This window comes from Amyelois transitella, chromosome 7 (genome assembly GCF_032362555.1).
Source record: "Amyelois transitella isolate CPQ chromosome 7, ilAmyTran1.1, whole genome shotgun sequence".
Taxonomy (NCBI): domain Eukaryota; kingdom Metazoa; phylum Arthropoda; class Insecta; order Lepidoptera; family Pyralidae; genus Amyelois; species Amyelois transitella.
This window is the reverse complement of record NC_083510.1, coordinates 6282315-6301365: the sequence shown is the minus strand read 5'-3', so window position 1 is coordinate 6301365 and position 19051 is coordinate 6282315. Positions and strand designations below refer to the sequence as shown.

Below are 19051 nucleotides of genomic sequence, written 5' to 3'. Positions count from 1 at the left end.
TCAAAAACATTTTTCCAGTTATAAGCCTCCGGTACGTAACGCTCTAGGTGACATCTTGTGTAAGAGATCAACACGTACAGCAAGCATGACGTACCCACTCTCATTCTTTACTCATCTATGAATTTAGAGTGTATTTTAAATTATGCTAGGAACTGAAGTAATAACGAAAAATAAATATAAAGAAGGTAGTGGAAATCGCCCTTTATTTACAATTCCATTCTTATAAAAAACATAACAAAAATCACATAAAAGTACAAAATATGGCAGTGTGCATCATTTGCAACGAGCAACAAGGATGCGGGGGCAGTTGCCTGCATAATGGTAGAAATTACAATATTCCTTAAAGCTAGCCGTGTGACTTTGAATCGATTATTCGAATAATCAGTACCATTGATTAATTAGTCGATAATCGATTAGTATTTTAGGCGGTTCACTTCCTAGCGGGTTTAGGGATAGAGTCGCCTTCTGCGTGGAAGCCTGTTTCGTCGGCGAAATAGTTGACGGTCTCTGGTTTGCCTTCCGAGTTGGTGTATGTGTAGGATCCTCGCACAATCACGACATTGTGTGGTTTGTTCTCCTCATCCAGAACTTCTTTTAATTCTCCGTTTTCGTTGCGGTTGATTCCATTTTCAGTTTCAAAACTGGAAGAAAAGTATATTTTATGTTAAGTTTAAATAAGTTATTTCTTAAATAAGTTTTACCTTTCTATTTCTTAATGAAAATTTCGGTTAAATTTTACTAATATACTCAAAGCAATTAACTCTTTACAGTCCTTTATTTTCCCTGAAAATTAAGGTTATCCTTTGAAATATTTTTTAATTTTTACAACTCTCCTATTATTGTAGGTACATATGACTACGTACTTGTTTAAAACAAAACACGGATATTCTGTTGAAACAATAGAATAAACGCACCAAGCAACGATTTAGATTGCGCATTACTATTCAAAACATGCTAATGCTTTATTATTATTCAAAAAAAACCTAATTTATATGTCTGAGAAAACCGAAAAAAAATAAGTAGGTAAGCATATTAAATATATTATTTATTTACCTGAACACATAACCACCCTCTGGTTGTTGTTCAAATTCGCTTCTGAGGATCTTAGGTGGCTCGGGCTCCGCTGGGGCGGCCGCGGCGATGGCCACTAGGGCAAGGGCGACAATGATCTGAAAACATCACCAATTTGTAAGTAATCACTCCAAAACAATCACCTATAATCTTGAACACTGCTAAAAACTGTTTAATGAGGCTTTTATACTTCTAAAACTAATTCGAAAAATTTTACGTAACGTACAAGTTTCATTTTGAATTTAGTTTGTCGGTGGCAGATGAGCGACTGATGGTTAACAGCTCGTGACAAAATCTTTTATACATTTCTCCGGCTTCTAACGTAATGTCAGCGGAGAACAAACATACGATGTCGATATTCCGGCTCCCTGATTCGGTCATCGATGACCACAGGTAAGTACATGCACATTTACATACACACGTGGCGACCGCCAGCCGTCTAGCTCTAGCCATTGTCCATGTGTGCGCGCACGCAGCAATCCGAAGGTTCTATTCATTATTTACTTAATAATTTGTCACCAAAATTATAATGCGTATCGGGTCAAGGGAACGACAAAAGATAAATATCTAAATTTAGTGGTTACATATTTGAATTAATAAAATATTTTTGAATATAAATCATGCATTACATAGGCACAACGACACGTCAATACGCAATATATCGTTGAACAACAATATTTCATTTCATCTAAGTATTTTTTAATCGGATTAATAACATTTTAACGTAAATTTTTAAGTACATTGATTTTTACTTTGACTTTTAGCAAAGATAAATCAATAACCAAAACATTAACACAAATTAAAGACTTTGTTTCACAACTTATTTCCGTTTATTTATAGATTCACCTTAGTTTAGCTGCTGCCGGCGTGTTTGGTAGACAAAAGCCTCCTTCAGCTTTTTCCATACTTACTTATCTTGTCTTATTCACTCTTTTCATTCCATTCGATGTATTTCTTGGGCCCACTAGTTTTTTGATCTTAGCAGACCAGTGCTTTTCGGTCACCCTCTTTTAAGAGTCTATTCTGAATATTATTTTCTCTGAGACTGAACTCGGATATTTTTATTTATTCAGAAATAGGTATGTCAATTATTAACTGCAAAATTTTGTGCCCTTAAAAACTGTTCATATAAAAAAAACCTTTTTTATGCCTATTCAATACAACTAAGAGAAGTAGGTAGGTATTATTAACATGAACATAAAACTTATCCTAGATAAATTTAAATACATACATACCTATGTATTACACTCAATTTGATAAAGCCTAGATAAATTTAGCATAATAACCTTTCCAATAACCTGTACCATCAATATATTGGCACCTACTTACTTCATATTATTTTATAATCAAAGGTACTCAGGATGACCTATGATATTTATTTAGACCAACAATGTTCGTCGTCTCATCTTGAATCTAATTTGATCACGCACACAGGTGCACCTAGGTATCTGTTCGACCAATCATTGCAATAAAAATAGTAGATAATTACATATAAAGATGTTAATAAAAATTACAAATAAAAAAACCATGTCTTCCTTATTGTCATATAACAGCTGAATCTGAAACCACTTGCCACATATACCTATGTAGAATGGTATGCTAAAATGCACATTGTACCTACCTACAGATAATATATTATAACTTAGGTACTTAATTTTTCCAAAAACTGACACATTCACCTTTACGAACATCTTTTTATTTATTTTTGGTCTTAATATCCATTTGGGAGGGAATAAGTATCATAAAAGCCATTTTTTATTCACCAATAATAAATGAGCAAACGCAAGGTGCAGCTAAGTCATACCTATACAAGTATATTAATATCCTCAACAGAAAGGTCAAGAATTAAATCACTAGATACATATTAGAAAACAAAGTCCCCCGCCGCCTCTGTCTGTTTATCTGTTCGCGATAAATTCGAAAATTACGAGACGGATTTTCATGCAGTTTTCAACAATAGATAGAGCAACTCTTGAGGAAGGTTTATGTGTATAGTAAGTTTAGGTTTTGTACAAGCTGACAATATAACAACGATATTAGTTTAATAGGTCGGAAAAAATTAAGCCGATCAGGAGCTTTCCTCAAGAACGCTGCCAAAACCTTTTGAGTTATAACAAAACAATGTATGGTGGAATTGCACCTCTTTAATAGTTCTTTAAAAAAGTCCGCGGTGGTATATGTCTATCTTCTAAGGATAAACCTACAATACCCATTTTTTTGCGTTTTTTTAAAACAGTAAAAAGATAGGTTATTTACGAAAAGTTTCAACATTATACACCCACTGAAATACCCGTGCGAAGCCGGAACGGGTTGCTAGTAACAAAATAATACTAAACATAATGATTTGCCTGTCATAAAATGTATACCTACGTTAAACTCGTCCTAGGCAGTGCCAAAATACAGATGCTAATAAAAGTGGTGCGATGTGCTCTTAACCTTTAGAGGTCGGTTCTATGCAACTTCTCATGAAATTGTGATTCAAGGCTGATAAGTTCTTCTTGCTCGATTAGTAGTATATAAAAATTATTTTTATTTTTATTGACTAAGAGATAAATTATGGTTAGGTTTTTGAGAAGAGACTTACGCCGAGGTCATACCTCAGCAATAGGGGTAGGCAGAGATGACATCTTTCCATTTGCCTTGATCCCTGTATTCTTCTTACATAAGTCCTTGTCTAGGTCAAAGTATAATCCTTCTTTCTCACTTCGATAGATGCAATCGTTTTGTTGTGGAGTTAAATAAATCTATTTTTATGTGCTTAGTCAATCTGGTTTCATTCATCCTCTACACGTGAGCAAACCATCTAAGCATTGCTTTTTCAAATAATAATTTATTAATTAAAATTTGCCATGTGGATCCCGGCACCAATACAAAAAAGAATAGGACCACTCATTCTCTTTCCCATGGAGGTCGTAAAAAGCGACTAAGGGATAGGCTTACAAAGTTGGGATTCTTTTTCAGGCTATGGGCTAACAACCTGTCACTATTTGAATCTCAATTCTATCATTAAGCCAAATAGCTGAACGTGGCCATTCAGTCTTTTCAAGACTGTTGGCTCTGTCTACCCCGCAAGGGACATAGACGTGACCATATGTATGTATGTTAAAAATTAGTTCCTTATTAACGATGCTTAAATTTACGACGGCTGTTTGCAATTTTTTTGATAGATACAGCCCTTTGTAAGATACGTACATACTTTTTTTAATTTATAGCTAGTTTTAATAATATTTAAAAAGTTATTTGCAATAGTACCTATCTGTATGTAGCAAGAAAGTCCTATACAACATTGTTGTTAAAATTATTCATAGTTATCGTTACCAGGCTCCTATTATATAGTTATATAAATAAATATAACCTGCAAACTGAGTTTAACTAGTTTGTGTGCGTTTTAAACGCCATCATTTAAAATTCTACTAAGATTTATAAAGACACCGACCGATATAAGTAGGCAGTGAGGGCCCAAAATTAGAAAGATGTACTTAAATATCTATGAGTAAAATTTTAATTGGACTAATAGGTACCTATATGGGTTAGTTTTCATTTTGCAAGATTGTCCTCACGAGCTGTTCGATTTTTTTAAGAATGCATTCCTGAAACCACTTCTACCGGTGCTTGTGAATTCATCGATTGCTTTGAAAATACTCGCAACTCGTATTTTGCTTCATATACCACGAAATTATAATTTTCTGTGATATAAATTAGTCCTTTAAATAAAACTATCGAGGTAAAAAATAGGGTTCACTACTGCTTTTGTTCGTAATAACGTGTTGTTCAGAGATGGAGAAGGGACCAGGATGTGTTCTTTGGTGCCAAGGACGAATAAAACCTAATAAAGATGAACATTTCGCAGATAGGTATATTACTTATGTATTTTATGCTAAGTCAATGACTTCATTTATATACCAAATACATCTAGTTTAACCGGCTTGTAATTCTTAGGTAAAAGAGGCCTTGTATCATTCGTTTAAGAAATACCAAGACAAATTAAGTATATTTTCTTTTTTTCAAGTAAAAAAAAATTGTTACTATAAATAATAAAGGGAAAGGCTTATACGGGATTTTTTAAGGTGTCGGACAAACAATCAACCTTCAAAATAAATCTCATTTTCATCATAAGCGTCATAAGCGTAGGGTACTAGGCAGTAAAGGTGACATTTTATGTTTGTATAAAAAGGTGAAAATTATACATTTTCGTTTTCAAAAAACATTTATTTGGTTCCAATTGTGCTTACAAACAAAAATAAATTAATTTAATGTGTTACCAAGTTAATCGCATCACATGATCAGTCTTTCTTTTAGAGGATTTGATGAAACCCAGGAACTGCAACTCCGCAACGGCGCGTGTGAATCGAATACTGAAACAAATATTTTTAAATTACATAGTGTTCATAGAAATAAATTAATATCTACGTATCACTTCAACCGTTACACACCATATTTTTGCCTGTATTATAAAAGGCCTAATTTTTATAGTAATCTATAAAGGGTATAACGGAAAAGGGGAAACAATCCGCACAGAATCCGCGCAAAAACAAGTAGTGAAATCAAAAAAATAAATTTAAAAACTAGCTTGTGCTTAACTTCACCACCATCGAAGTTTGCCAGAACGGATTTATGTTTTCTACACTCCTGATGTATTTAATATAGCACACACGCTCAAAGAAGAAAGATATTCTCAAACGACAGATGATTTGGCAGTTTTGTATTGACAGCTATTTTAATAAGGCTACTTACTGCAGGGCGGAGTCCTGTTGTCTTTGGTCGTTGTCTTGGTCAGGCAACAACACAGCTGCAAAGGCCTGCATCCAATCAAATAGGTTGATGTGTTTGCCGCACTCCCGGTGCAGTTTGTAAGCTACGCACACGTCCGGGAGACTGTCGGAGACGCTCTCCAATGATGGTAGATGGCAGCACGAACACTGGTAACAAATGAGCTTGGCATAACGTTGCTAAGTGATATTAACTTAATAATAATACTAGGATATTGGTCAAACCCCACTTTGAAGTTTACAGGCCGAAAAAAATTTTAGTTCTAACCCGTAAACAAAGTTTTAAAAAGCTGATTTTGTTCGCATTTTCAAAGTTACTTAAGTGACTAATGTCAAAGAAAAAAAAATAGAAATTTTGTGAATTTATGCCGGAGATACTATCTTTGTCAAAATTTTTCAAGAGCGTGGAAACTATCACTCAATCGTTGATACAAGCAGCAGCTTTAGAGTGAAAAACCAGAGATGCCTTCAGCTACGCGCTGTAATGAGGACCAGTATTGCGTCTTCTAAATAAAAACTAGAGTAACGTATAATCATTGTAAAGTTTACCTGCAAGTAATGTACTGGATTGCTAAGCGCTGTGTGTATAGCGCCTCGCGGGGACCCTACGATTTGTTTCCGGACACTCGCCACGTCACCAAAGAAATATATTTCATGAAACGGCTGTGAATGCGGCGGCTGCAGACCTTTGCTAAACATCTCCTCTAAGTAGCTCACAAAACGAGACCGAACCATCTCAAACTCTGACTGCACTTTGTCTACTCTTGTTGCTTTTAATAATTTCTGAAAATCGTAAAATTACATTTATAATAAAAAAAAATACGGCCTGACCAAATATTTGTTCAATTGTGCGTATAAAATAACCATGATCTGACCATAACAGTGATCCTTGATTTTGGCATAAAAAATATTAAATTATCGGTCTGTATAAAGAACTATGGGACAAACTGAAGATTGGTAGGTATATTGTTACACTTAAATAATTGCCCCTCATTAGAAGAAAAAAAAATCATGTCAGGCAACAACTTTAAATAATGCATATAAAACCTTCACCTCCTTCAACTTGTATCTGTTCACCGGCACATTTTCCACTTCATTCGTATCCTCCTTGACCACTTCCGATAAAATAGTGCACTCCGTATTAGCACTTTCAATTTGTCTCATAAACATCATCAAATGTACTCTTACTGCCTTCACAAAGTTCTCTCCAGTGTCATCATTCAAAACTATGCTACTCAAATTGTTTTTGATTGGTGATGACCTCAATGGTTTCACAGACGATACCCCTTGTAAAGCAGAATTAATAACCTTCAGGGCGACTTTGATGCTATCGACAAGTTTCACTTGCGATTGGAAATTTATAAGCTGCATACATTCATTGAATGCTAATGTAGTGGTAACATTCTCTTGGGCACATTTGGAGTAGATTTCGCGTACCTAAATGCAGAAGAATAATGTTTAATCAAAATAAAGAAAACAAATAAAAGTTACGAATTTTATCATCTGGACTATTATGAAATGTTATAAAACTTCAAAAAATATTTTTCCAAATACTAATTTTGTGCTCAATGACTGTAATCAGAGTAAAAACTCCAAATATTGATAATATTTACCGATTTTCCAAGTAAATTCTTAGGTAAATCCTTCACGAAAGTGAGCAGTAATCTTAAACACAAGTAAAATGTGTAGAGATAGTCTTGTAGCATGTTTATTTCACTACAAAGCACTTCTTTGAAGAAATTATCATCTTCAAACATACTGATTCTCGCCTGGCAGTCTTCTTGTGACTCCAGAAATGGTCTAAACGACAACAACTGTCGAACATTTTCTAGATCTACCGCAGTAAGCCTCGAGACAATCTCTTCTGTTTTCCCGCGCTCACAACACAGTGACTTTATGTTGTCTCCATAATAATGGTCCATCATACAGTACTGCAAGAAACAAAGTAAAATCCATAATTTAAAGTAGAGACGTCCACAGCTCTGCCAGCATGAAATTTTTAATCCCCTTAATTTCCATACATGCAGGAAAAATTGTATCTGCAAGTGTACTCTAGTAAACAAATACAGGATCATATCAAGAATTGATTAATTTATTTATAAAGAAAATATTTCTTGTAAAAAGTTTTGTTTAGCTCTTGAGTTCATTTTATATCTTATTAAAAAATAATAAAAAAGTAATACCTTAATACTTTGAATAAGGCCAGTTACAGAAAAGTCGTAAAATAAAAACACATCTGTCAGCAACTCAAAGGCTTTTGCTGATAAGTGAAATGGGTTTGTATGGGTTAAAAATATGTCTTCCAGGACCTGAAAAATATATAGGTAACAAGTACAAACTTTGTCAATAAACAAGTAAACAAATTTCGCGGTAATTAACAGTATTAGCCAAAATAAAAATTAACATGAAAGTGAATTAACAAGAGAAAAAATAAAAACACTGAGATCTTTGGATACTTCAGTCATAACTATATCAAGGCTTTAGTTTGAATTGACAATACAAATAATAAGATTTCGAAAGACCCAGGCAATACATATACTACGTTTACGAAACAGATATTCAAACTTTCTATTAATTTAAGATTTATTACAGTCAATCTTGAGACTGTAGTAGACAAATGAAATACTAATACATTGTTTACCAGTTTACCTTTGTGAATGGAATCTTCTTCTTCCTGGCTAGAAGATTTTTGTCAAGGTAAAAACAAAAAGTATATACAATATGCTTAGATTTATTATTCAATATAAAACTACCAGTATCAGTTCATTCCTTCAATTGAAAGACATGTAAAAAAAGTTACAATAACAGGTTTAGTTTTATTTCTTACATGAAAACAAACAATAAATACTATGAAAATAAACAAATACATACTTGATTCATGTACACTGGTGATGCATGTGAATGGAACACCTTTATCAGCAGCTTAGATGACACATGATATGGAAATGATTTATGCAGTGCCGACACAGATGTTGCTACTCCAAACACGAAAACTATTGGCAATGACGATACATAGGAACTGTAACAAACATTTACATAAAATACTTAACATGATATGTTGATAGAGAAATCTACGTCAATCATTTATTTTGTAATATCGTAGCGGTAAACAAGCAGTCACAAGACTCAAAGATCACATTTATCCTGGATGGCTAAGTGATGGAATTAAAATCCTAAAATAGTTACCAGTAGCTAGTCCACAATGGACTTCCTATTACAATGGTCATAAGAATATTATACAATCTTCAGTGGAAGTAAAGTCAAGTACCGTAATAAACAAAGCTAAGATATGGAAAATAAAACATTTTTACCTTGCAATCATAACAAAATCTTGCAGCACGTTACAATTGAAACTTTCAAAATCAGGTATTATTACAACCAGAGACCCATTAGATTTTGTATGCATCTTTTTCTTTGGTGATTGTTCTAAATACTGTGTGGAGTACCATTGTTTCAATGTTTTCATAGTACATTGGTTTTTCCTTAACTTTTTAGTCCCCTTGAAGATTTCATCTTCTTCATCATTAAACTGTTCCTGAAGTGTTAAAACCATTCACTACCAATAAGAATAATAGTATTTCCATGTCGCTTGCATGTTGTAACATGTAAGCAGCATTCATTGTGTTGTGAGACCTAGTGATCTAGATAACATTCTCATAAGAAAATGTTCCTGAAGAGCCATGGCCATCCAAGAACTCAGACCAAAATAATTTTGGTTGATTAATTGGTCCAGGACCAGACCAGACCATTCTGAAAAATTCTTTAGATACCTGCACCCATCTCTAATAAGGTTATTATGAGAAATGAACTATTTCCATCACAATATATAAAAAGCATATTTAATTAAGTTACTACTTCATAGTTAAGAAAGTAAATTGAAGATAGTTAAATCTGTTTCTTATAAAGAATTATAAATTCATAAATTCACAAACCAATTTCTCATTTCCATGTATGAGCTGCCAAACAGTGTTTTCCACCAAATGTTTGACTGTAGGTGCATCTTGAGAACTTATCATTGCTATATGTGGAGTGACTTCCTCCCTGAAAAGTGTCAACATGTAACTTATGTTAAAAGATAAAAAACAAAAGACCAAACTGTTTCATATAAGTTATACATAATTTACCATAAAGTTGTCAGATACACTATTAAATTAGGCTAAGGATAAAAATCTTAAAGTATTATTTATTCCTATCATATCAAATATCATCTTACCTAATCTTTTCAATTAGTGCTGCAAACTGAGAAACATGGTCAGGCTGATTGATGCCAGTCAAAAGTGTTGCACTAGGTATAATTGTATCCAAACCAACATAGTCATTATGATTATGAAATGATTTGATGTAATTTACTATGTCATTCAACAATGTGCTGTATGTCCTAGAATGGAGTTCCTGTAATATTAAAAAGTCATATAAATAATTTTATTAAGGTTCCCTTTTTTTTCTTTTTGTCATGCTAATAACCACATGATTCCAACTCACCATTATTTCTTCTTCAATAATTTGCCAATTCTTTCTAAAAGCTACATACCAAGGCTGCTTACTACATGTTTTCTCAAAAAGATTCTTATGATGAGAAGTCTTCTTCAAGTTTTTAGATTTTTTAAAGCCATTTTTAAATAAAAATACTCCCTGAAATTGAAATAATTTATAATGGAACAATGCAGCACTGACAAAATGCATTTTATTAGTCTAATATAAATGGATAATTACCTAGATCATCAATATCAGGACCCCAAATATAACAGTATTTGGGGTCCAAATAGAAGAATATTGATTTTGGGTTATATATTTATTATCTACAGATATTCTTATTTAAGTACAGGTTTATTTCAATTATTGTATGCAAATAGTTCTTACCTTAGAAACAGAAATTGTTGATTCCATTATGTTGTTTTCACATAAATGCGGTAAACACCATAGAAATCTCCAAAGAAATAGAAATGCACCGACACTTGTTTATGTAAAATTTGTGTCCATATTAAAGATAGGCAAACCTTCTTCACTATTTAGGTAATGAAATTTAATTCATTAAATATTTATAAATATAAACCAAGATATAATATAATACTAGAACCACCCACTGCAACGACTAAATAAATTATATCAAATGTCAATGTCAAGTCAATAAACTATCAAGTTAGGCGCCAAAATAACATACGTCAGTTTAAACGTCAGTGTCAGTGAGCTTTATCAAGATTATCGGTGTATACCTACGTCCATTTCAACCAAGATGATCCCCGTGACAGTTCGATTTTGACAATTTGTAGAGATGTTCTACAATGAAATAATTTCGATTGTTTCTGGTAATCGATAATACTTTATATGGAAATGAAATCGATTTGATCGATTTTTCGATCGATTTTATAAGTTAAGTTGCGACCTTAAAAAATACCTAGGTAAGTACCTAACTAAAACCCCATCACTAATAACTTAGAACCTAATAACCACTGTTATGGATTCGTTTTGCCCGGTAGACCCGCAGCTCTCCTTGTTCCAGAGATGCCCCTAAATAGCGGCAGGAATTAATAAAATAAAGAGATTACAAAAATACGGTCTTTACTTTTCCACTGACAAAACGAGAACCAACAAAAAACACTATTGAAAAATGACATTAAAAATAAAGAAATATTTTGAAACCCAACCTTTTTGGTCATCCCCAACAACCACCGTCAATTACCGTATAAGTATTTTTCCAATAAGTACCATGGACCACATGGTAGCCTGGAAGAGATTGCGAGAAAGTACCTTTAGTACTTACATAGGTACTGTCTTTTGTTTTGGTGCATTTAGATGCTTTAACTTACTAACACTAAACTTAAATACTTACCAAAATACATGCTGAAAATCACGTCTCTTTCCCGAAAGGGTAGGCAGAGGCTCTTCGTACATACATTTGTACATAGGTACTTCTTTCGCTTCATCCACATTCATTACTCTCTTCATACAAGCCCGTCGGTGTATTCATAATATACAATATGCAAACCTGTGACTATGACAGTATTTTATTTGTGACAACAATATCTCTATAAAAAAAAGGACGAAGATAATCGCCAGTTAGATTAGATTTTAGCCTCTGAACCAAATATACTCGGGTTCGATCCTTATGCAGTTTCAAGTCACGTGACGTCAAGCCAAGTGGCGGTTTACGTAAGTACATATTTACTTATTTATTATAAAACTTACTGTGTAAACGCGATATCCAACACAACGTCAGTAATAACTTTAGAGTTAAATTAAATAAAACAATGATAGGGAAACATGAATGCAAAGAAATATAACAAAAACATTATTTATTGTCAAAAAATATTATGCTAGCATATCTAATAAGGTCTAGAATATAGTGAATGTCTGCAATCATTACATATGAGATTGTCTATTTACAGTGATATTTTGATAATATCAATAAAAATCTATATAAAACATTATGCAAAAAGATACAGCATTACATTTATTTCTATTAAGAAAGTAAGTATCTATATTCGAGTGGCGTAGAACGTCTACGCCGTAGCCGTGGCGTGTTCGCTTCTTCACTACGAAGCGACGCGTAGATTTTTTAATACGAAATATTCATTCAATTCATGCCCCGTATATAATATGTACTTATATTTACAACGGCCCAATTGTCACACAATCTATACAAATCAAATATACAAGTGCATATAGGTATAAGAAAAAAATAGGAAATATAAAATTATTTTTGACTACCGATCACTACTTCATCTGTTTCAGCCGTTAAAAGTTGAATATTGGGGGAATTTTAATATGTTTACCGAAAAAAATCTTTATAAGTTATATGACTGGGACATGATAATGCACGACGAGTTACCAAACATAATGAAAATATAATTGACGATCAAAATTTTTAAACATTAACTCTAAATGTTAAGTGTGGCCTACTCACACACACTTTTGTAAAAATCGCCAAACTCAACTTATCGCATTCAACGTAAAGAAAGAAAAACAGATAAACATATTTTACAATAATTCTGTCATATTTTATTTTTTAATAAAGGCATAACATAATATTTTATCTATTTATTATAGGTATTTATTTTGTCACAGTCTCGTAATGCAATGGGCGTGCACTGTGCGCACATTTCACTTTATTCAAAAACATTTATTTGTATTTAATTATATCTTTGTCCGTCGTTTCACAATATTCGTTTTCACTGTGTAGGAGACCGTGGCGGTAAATTAGCGTCGTCGCAAGGCGATTGGCGTTCCTCTTCCGTGTTAAACTTGTATTCTCTTTCTGTAGAAGCGTGCTCGGAGCCAGCAGGGGTGGTTCTTCCCTCACCTGCGGCGGACTCGAGCGTGGGACCGGTAGGACCAAATGGCATGCCTTCCGCGCCGTAAGGGACTTCACCAGTTCCCACATACTCCGTTGGTTGGTACCCGTAACTGTTCAGGCTGTAATATATAAATTTCTTAGTTTTTATTTGCAATTGGCAGACACACGATAAAAAATTTACAGATGAGTGCACGAATAAAATAATAAAAAAAAAATTAAAAACGACTTCAAATACACTAAAAAGTAAATAAAAAGTTAAAAATTATTGAAAATTAAATTAAGAATAAGTCGTACCAAGGCACCTAGGTGATTAGTGGGTTGGTCCCTTAACTACCTACCTACATCAATTTATGGCCAACGCGCGCGTCTCTTCAAGGAGTATATTGTGTGCAATCTATCAGTTATTGACACATAAATTAAGCAAGTCTGGTTTTGATATTATTTGTATTTAATCAGATTCCGACTCGAAAAATTGATGTAGGTAAGTTGGATACCAACGCACTAATCGCCTAGGTACGACGTATTGTTAATTTTATTTTCAATTATTTTTAGCTTTTTAGTGTATTTTGAGATTTCTAGTATATTTTTTTGAGTTTGTAAAAAAAATGTACCTATTTAAAAATCTAACTTAAGATAACAAATATCAGTAAACCAGTCACCTATTCGGCCAATAAGAAATATCTTCAATAGCGTGATGGGCGTAAGGCGCATACGCGTGTTGGTAGTATGGCGAGTGGTGCTGGGCAGGAGTTTCGTACTGTAACGGGTACAGCGGCGCTGGCGCTGAGGCCGGCGCCGATGTGCTAGTAGGAGGCGCAGGGGCGTACTCTAGAGGTGCTGGGTACGCGTGTGGAGGCGTGCGGTACGGCCCCGGCGACGAATTAGGCTGAGGAGAACTGCCTCCTTGCGCCGAGCTCCAGTAGCCACTGCTACCAGCCCACGTGTAACTACTGCTATTCGGAGCCGCAGATGAAGTACGATCTGAGTTGCTATAAGACGCTGGAAAGAAAACATGGCAATATTTACTGATGACGTATCAGGTCGGAATGATTTATCACAGGGTTTTAACCGCTCACACGTATAAAAGGAATAAGTAAGTGTTACGTAATCCATATTGTTAGAGTTTCAGCGCGAAACGTAGATTTTTCCAAAAAGGTCAAAAGGATAGTTTTACTCTTATATACATATATTCTCATATGTGTCCCTCTCAGGGTAGACAGAGCCAACAGTCTTAAAAAGACTGAAAGGCCAATTTCAGCTATATGGCTTAAGGTGGAATTAAGATTCAATAGTGACAATTTGCTAGCCCATCGCCTACAAGAAGAATCCAAAGCATTTATGCCTATCCCTTAGTAGCCTTTTACGTCATCTATCATTAAGATGCGATCCTACTCAGAATATGCAAAATATACACGGCACATATGTATTTTCACTCTTTTATGCTCTTAAAGGTTAACGCAAATTGGTATACAGATAATTCCTATGAATTGATCTTTAAATATGGTATTTCCTTGGGAATTTGGAGTTACATTTGATCAGAAGATAGGCAAAGCTAGTTGAAGATAATTACTTACAAGGAGGGGATAATGTTCTAGGTCGTGAGGGCGGCCGTGGCGGGTACGGGGCGGGCCGCCTCGAAGCTGCGTTACTACTGCCATACAAAGACTGCGACGCTACGAACCAGCCACCAACTGTAAGATAGAGCTTCTCCATTATAATAGTATTGCTAAACTACCAGTGTAGCCAAATCCAACCCCACAGTTTTAACTGTAAGTAGATCTACAGATTTTTTTTATATCAGCCGTATCAATTTTTTTTTTCTAAATGTTAAACTCGGGTTTGACACTATACTCGTTATGATACTCGTTCGTCGCTGAATTTCAAGGAATAGGTACTCGTACTCGAACAAACAAAAAGATAATTCCATTGTAAAGTCAAAAGGGACAATTAATTCACTTGCTTAGCGCAGACTTAATACTGCATATAGTAAATAAATAACTTTGTGCTGTCTAAACAACATACATACATACACATACATAAAATCACGCCTCTTTCCCGGAGGGGTAGGCAGAGACTACCTCTTTCCACTTGCCACGATCTCTGCATACTTCTTTCGCTTCGTCCACATTCATAACTCTCTTCATACAAGCTCGGCGGTTTCGGGTACTTTTGACCTGACCCTTTACCAGGACGTCCTTAATTTGATCAAGATACGTTCGTCTAGGTCTTCCCACTCCGACCTTTCCCTCCACACTCTCCTTGTATATCTGCTTAGTCAACCTGCTTTCATTCATCCTCTCCACATGACCGAACCATCTTAACATACCCTTTTCTATTCCTGTAACTACATCTTCTTTCACATCACAACATTCCCTTATCACGCTGTTCCTTATCCTGTCACTCAATTTCACACCCATCATACTCCTTAACGCTCTCATTTCCACTGCATTTATTCTGCTTTCATGCTTCTTTTGCCATACCCAACTTTCACTCCCATACATTAATGTCGGGACCAACACGCCCCTGTGCACAGCCAGTCGAGCCTTTTTGGATAGTTTCTGACTGCTCATAAAGGCATGCAAAGCTCCATTCACCATGTTCCCCGCGTTCACTCTCCTTTCAATATCACTATCATACTTGCCATCTGATGTAAACTTTGATCCTAGATATACAAACTCTTTCACTTGCTCCACTTTTTCTCCTCCAATCAAAATATTACATGCTGTCATTTCTTTCTCCATTTCAAAAACCAGTGTTTTAGTTTTACTTACGTTCACTTTCATTCCTTTCTCTTTTAAAGCTTCATGCATACAGTTTACCATCTCCTGTAACTCCTCCGCTGATGACGCCAGTATAACCTGATCGTCGGCATAGAGCAGACATTTGACGAGTAACTCATTCATCCTTAATCCACTTTTAGACTCTTTCAAATCTGTCAAACAGCTATCCATAAATAGGTTGAACAGCCACGGTGACGCAACACATCCTTGCCTAACGCCTTTCTCAATCTTAAACCACTCAGTGTGCGCTCCGTTTATCCTGACACAAGCACTCGAATCCTCATATAAGGATTTCAGTGCTCGTATTAAGAGACTGCTCACCCCATGCATAGAAAGTGCTGACCACAATTCATTCCTCTCAACTCTGTCATAGGCCTTTTCCAGATCTACGAATGTGCAATAGACTTTTTGACTCTTGGCCAAAAACTTTTCGGCTATGCACCGCAAGGAAAAGACCTGATCAGTACATCCCATTCCCTTTCGAAATCCCGCTTGAGCATCCCATATTTTGTCATCAGTTTCATTCCTGACTCTATTAATCAATACCTTAGCATACAATTTGCCGACGACGCTAAGCAGGCTTATACCACGATAATTTTTGCAGTCCAGCTGTGACCCTTTTCCTTTGTAAAGTGGCACGATAACAGCCTTACACCAATCTTTTGGTACTCGGCCGCTTCTCCAACACAAATTGAAAAGACAGTACAACTGACTAGCTACTACGCCTTTTCCTGCTTTAAGCATCTCGACCGACACTCTATCACACCCAGCAGCCTTTCCCGCTTTCATACTCTTAAGTGCTTCCACAATTTCGAACATTTCAATTTCGCCTTCCATCTCATTCTCTTTTTCTTCGCTATAGCAGAAATCTTTCTTATTTCCTTCCTTTTTTTCAAATAAACTTTCAAAATAGTCCTTCCATATCTTTAGTACACATTCTTCTCCTTTCACAACGCTACCATCCTGGCATCTGATCCTAGTCAGCTCTCTGGTTATAGTATTTCCTCGGGCTGACCTTACGGATTTCCAGAATACTTTCAGATTTGACTGAAAGTCTTCTGATAGCCTTTTATCAAAATCCTCTTTATACTCTTCTTTCTTTCTAATCACAGCTTTCTTAACCAAATCTTTCATTTTCTTATATTCCTTACGTGCTTCATTCACATCTTCATCTAAACAAAACTTATTTATTTTGGAGTAAGAACTAAAAATGCCTTACGTCTGTAACAAAACTTGATTAACTTAAAACCCAGGTGTCCTTGTCATTGGCGTGTAATTGCAATTTTAAATTGGACTAACTATAACTTACATTGTGGGTATTGATGAGGCGACGAACTTTGTTGCGGGTAATGTGTTCCTACGAAATCTCTTTGATAATATCCCTCTGGCCTTTCTTTCGCGTCCAAGAACGCTTTGGCGAAAGGATTATATTTAATCTTGAGTGACGTCACTTCTTCGTTCTGGTAAGCGGTCACTGCTATGAATTGCGTCTCCGGGAATGGATACGTCATGATGCGACGCAAGTCAGTGCCAACTTTCACTAGATGTACTCGAGGCTCGTATTTATGCAATGAGTTCAACATAATCTGAAACAATTTACGAATATTTAACCTTTTCTCATATGATATCTCTTTAAATTAAATCACAAAAGCAACAAAAGTTATGCAAATTTAACGCCTTATTATCATAGAAAATTAAAATAGTCACACCCTCTCTTACTGACATTATAGTGCCAAACTTAGAAGGATGTATGCGAATATCAAATGACTATGTTAGCTACATTCTTCTGTTAATGAACTTTAAGATGCATTGTGAAGAGCATCTAACATAAAAAGATGTATAATGTAAACATCGCGCTGAGACAATAATTATTACAAATGATAGTGCGTACGGCGCCCGCTAAACAGTTGGTAAAGCTACAGATTTCACACCGAGTCGTCAACATATGGATCTGGATATATCAGATGTTTGCTTTCATATTCATTCGCACCGCATTGAACCGTGAGAAGCTTCCTTGAACTAGCGGTAGCCACGAAACTGTAGCATTGTAACACCAGCTTATCATGTTTTTAATTAAGACAATATCAATATTCAATCAATACTGTGAACTGCTTAATATTATGCTCCATTTTTTCGTTGAGTAAATACGTACGAACGTGAATATGGAGTACTCAGTAATTAATGTAGTGCAATGTTTTGGAACAGTGGGAACTTTCATGATGCTAATTAAAGGAAAGTAGTTCAAACACTGTATTCGTTTTTCTTTTGTTGTGTTAGAGAACATTCTTAGGGAAACATTACGGTAAACTGACATTTACCAGCGGCATCGAAAGAATTACCTGGCCGTTTCCATTGGTTTTATTCGTAAGTTTTACTTTAGCGAACGATATAGGTTCTTTCATCCAATGGGCTCCAAAATTAGGACTTTCTGGGTGGATATATATTGCATTTGATGGAGGTACTTCTGCTTTTCCACCGGGAACCTTTAAACAGAAAAACGAATTTATAAAAAGGAATGAAAACAATACATTTGTTGTTAACTTGAGCTCTTGATTGAGCTTTGATTGAATGCATATTTTTTTATAATAAGAACTTACCCATTCACCATTGACGTATTTCCATCGATGTGAGTCTACTTGAACAAACTCCAGTAGAACTGTGTACATAGCTGTGGGGTCCAATCCGCTTGCCGTAACTTTGACCACAGGAAACATGCGTCTGAAAACAAAACAAATGTTAAGTTTACTTATTTTCAGTGGCAAAATTTATTTACTGAAGGAAAAGGACCACTTCAAATCACGCTATTCACAGAAGCCTATTAAAAAAATGGGTATCCGTTATATTTTGTACCAAATTCAAGCAATAACTTTTTAACTCACAAACCCAATCCATAAATCAAACTTTGCAAAATGAAGGTACCTTTCCTTTAATTACACAGTCCACTTATAAAAAATTGTGGCCTGACTGTGTGGTGGTCTTATTTTCATAAAATATACCTTACAGCTAATATGACAGTAGGGTCTTGTGTTCAAAAATATAATATGGTACTATTTCATACGTGATTCTACCATTGATCCTCTCCGAACAAGTAGAATATTGACATTAACGAAAATTATGACAAGGTATCATTATTTTCC

The 19051-nt window shown here is 35.0% G+C and overlaps 3 protein-coding genes and 1 long non-coding RNA gene across 6 annotated transcripts in view; 1 reads left to right on the top strand and 3 right to left on the bottom strand.

Moving 5' to 3' along the window:
- Positions 1 to 186: 186 nt before the first annotated feature.
- LOC106132234 (larval cuticle protein 1) lies at positions 187 to 1435 on the bottom strand. Its single transcript, XM_013331597.2, has 3 exons — positions 1298 to 1435; positions 1054 to 1169; positions 187 to 641 (listed from the first exon to the last, which is right to left on the bottom strand). The coding sequence occupies exons 1-3, from the start codon at positions 1304 to 1306 to the stop codon at positions 431 to 433; spliced, it is 336 nt and encodes a 111-aa protein (XP_013187051.1). The 5' UTR covers positions 1307 to 1435; the 3' UTR covers positions 187 to 430.
- LOC132901880 (uncharacterized) lies at positions 1391 to 14839 on the top strand. Of its 2 annotated transcripts, none has more exons than XR_009656932.1 (3): positions 1391 to 1464; positions 13102 to 13230; positions 14730 to 14839. It is a non-coding gene; the product is annotated as an uncharacterized LOC132901880 (long non-coding RNA). The 2 variants fall into 2 exon arrangements; XR_009656933.1 differs by lacking the exon at positions 1391 to 1464 and adding an exon at positions 11915 to 11990.
- LOC106132278 (origin recognition complex subunit 3) lies at positions 5272 to 10911 on the bottom strand. 2 transcript variants are annotated; one of them, XM_013331641.2, is made up of 12 exons: positions 10701 to 10911; positions 10323 to 10472; positions 10054 to 10232; positions 9773 to 9881; positions 9152 to 9375; positions 8712 to 8859; positions 8024 to 8149; positions 7454 to 7771; positions 6894 to 7277; positions 6390 to 6623; positions 5806 to 5990; positions 5272 to 5426 (listed from the first exon to the last, which is right to left on the bottom strand). In XM_013331641.2, the coding sequence occupies exons 1-12, from the start codon at positions 10725 to 10727 to the stop codon at positions 5330 to 5332; spliced, it is 2181 nt and encodes a 726-aa protein (XP_013187095.2). In that variant the 5' UTR covers positions 10728 to 10911; the 3' UTR covers positions 5272 to 5329. The 2 variants fall into 2 exon arrangements, with proteins under 2 accessions (XP_013187095.2, XP_013187102.2); XM_013331648.2 differs by having other exon boundaries at positions 9152 to 9369.
- Positions 12160 to 19051, bottom strand: part of LOC106132642 (T-related protein) — a 19168-nt gene continuing 12276 nt past the window's right edge. The window contains exons 3-8 of the mRNA XM_013332103.2: positions 18512 to 18632; positions 18254 to 18397; positions 17224 to 17500; positions 14709 to 14825; positions 13794 to 14133; positions 12160 to 13253 (exon numbers count right to left, since the gene is read on the bottom strand). Coding sequence (XP_013187557.1) covers positions 13010 to 13253; positions 13794 to 14133; positions 14709 to 14825; positions 17224 to 17500; positions 18254 to 18397; positions 18512 to 18632 — 1243 coding nt within the window. The 3' untranslated portion in view covers positions 12160 to 13009. The remainder of the gene's footprint in view (positions 13254 to 13793; positions 14134 to 14708; positions 14826 to 17223; positions 17501 to 18253; positions 18398 to 18511; positions 18633 to 19051) is intronic.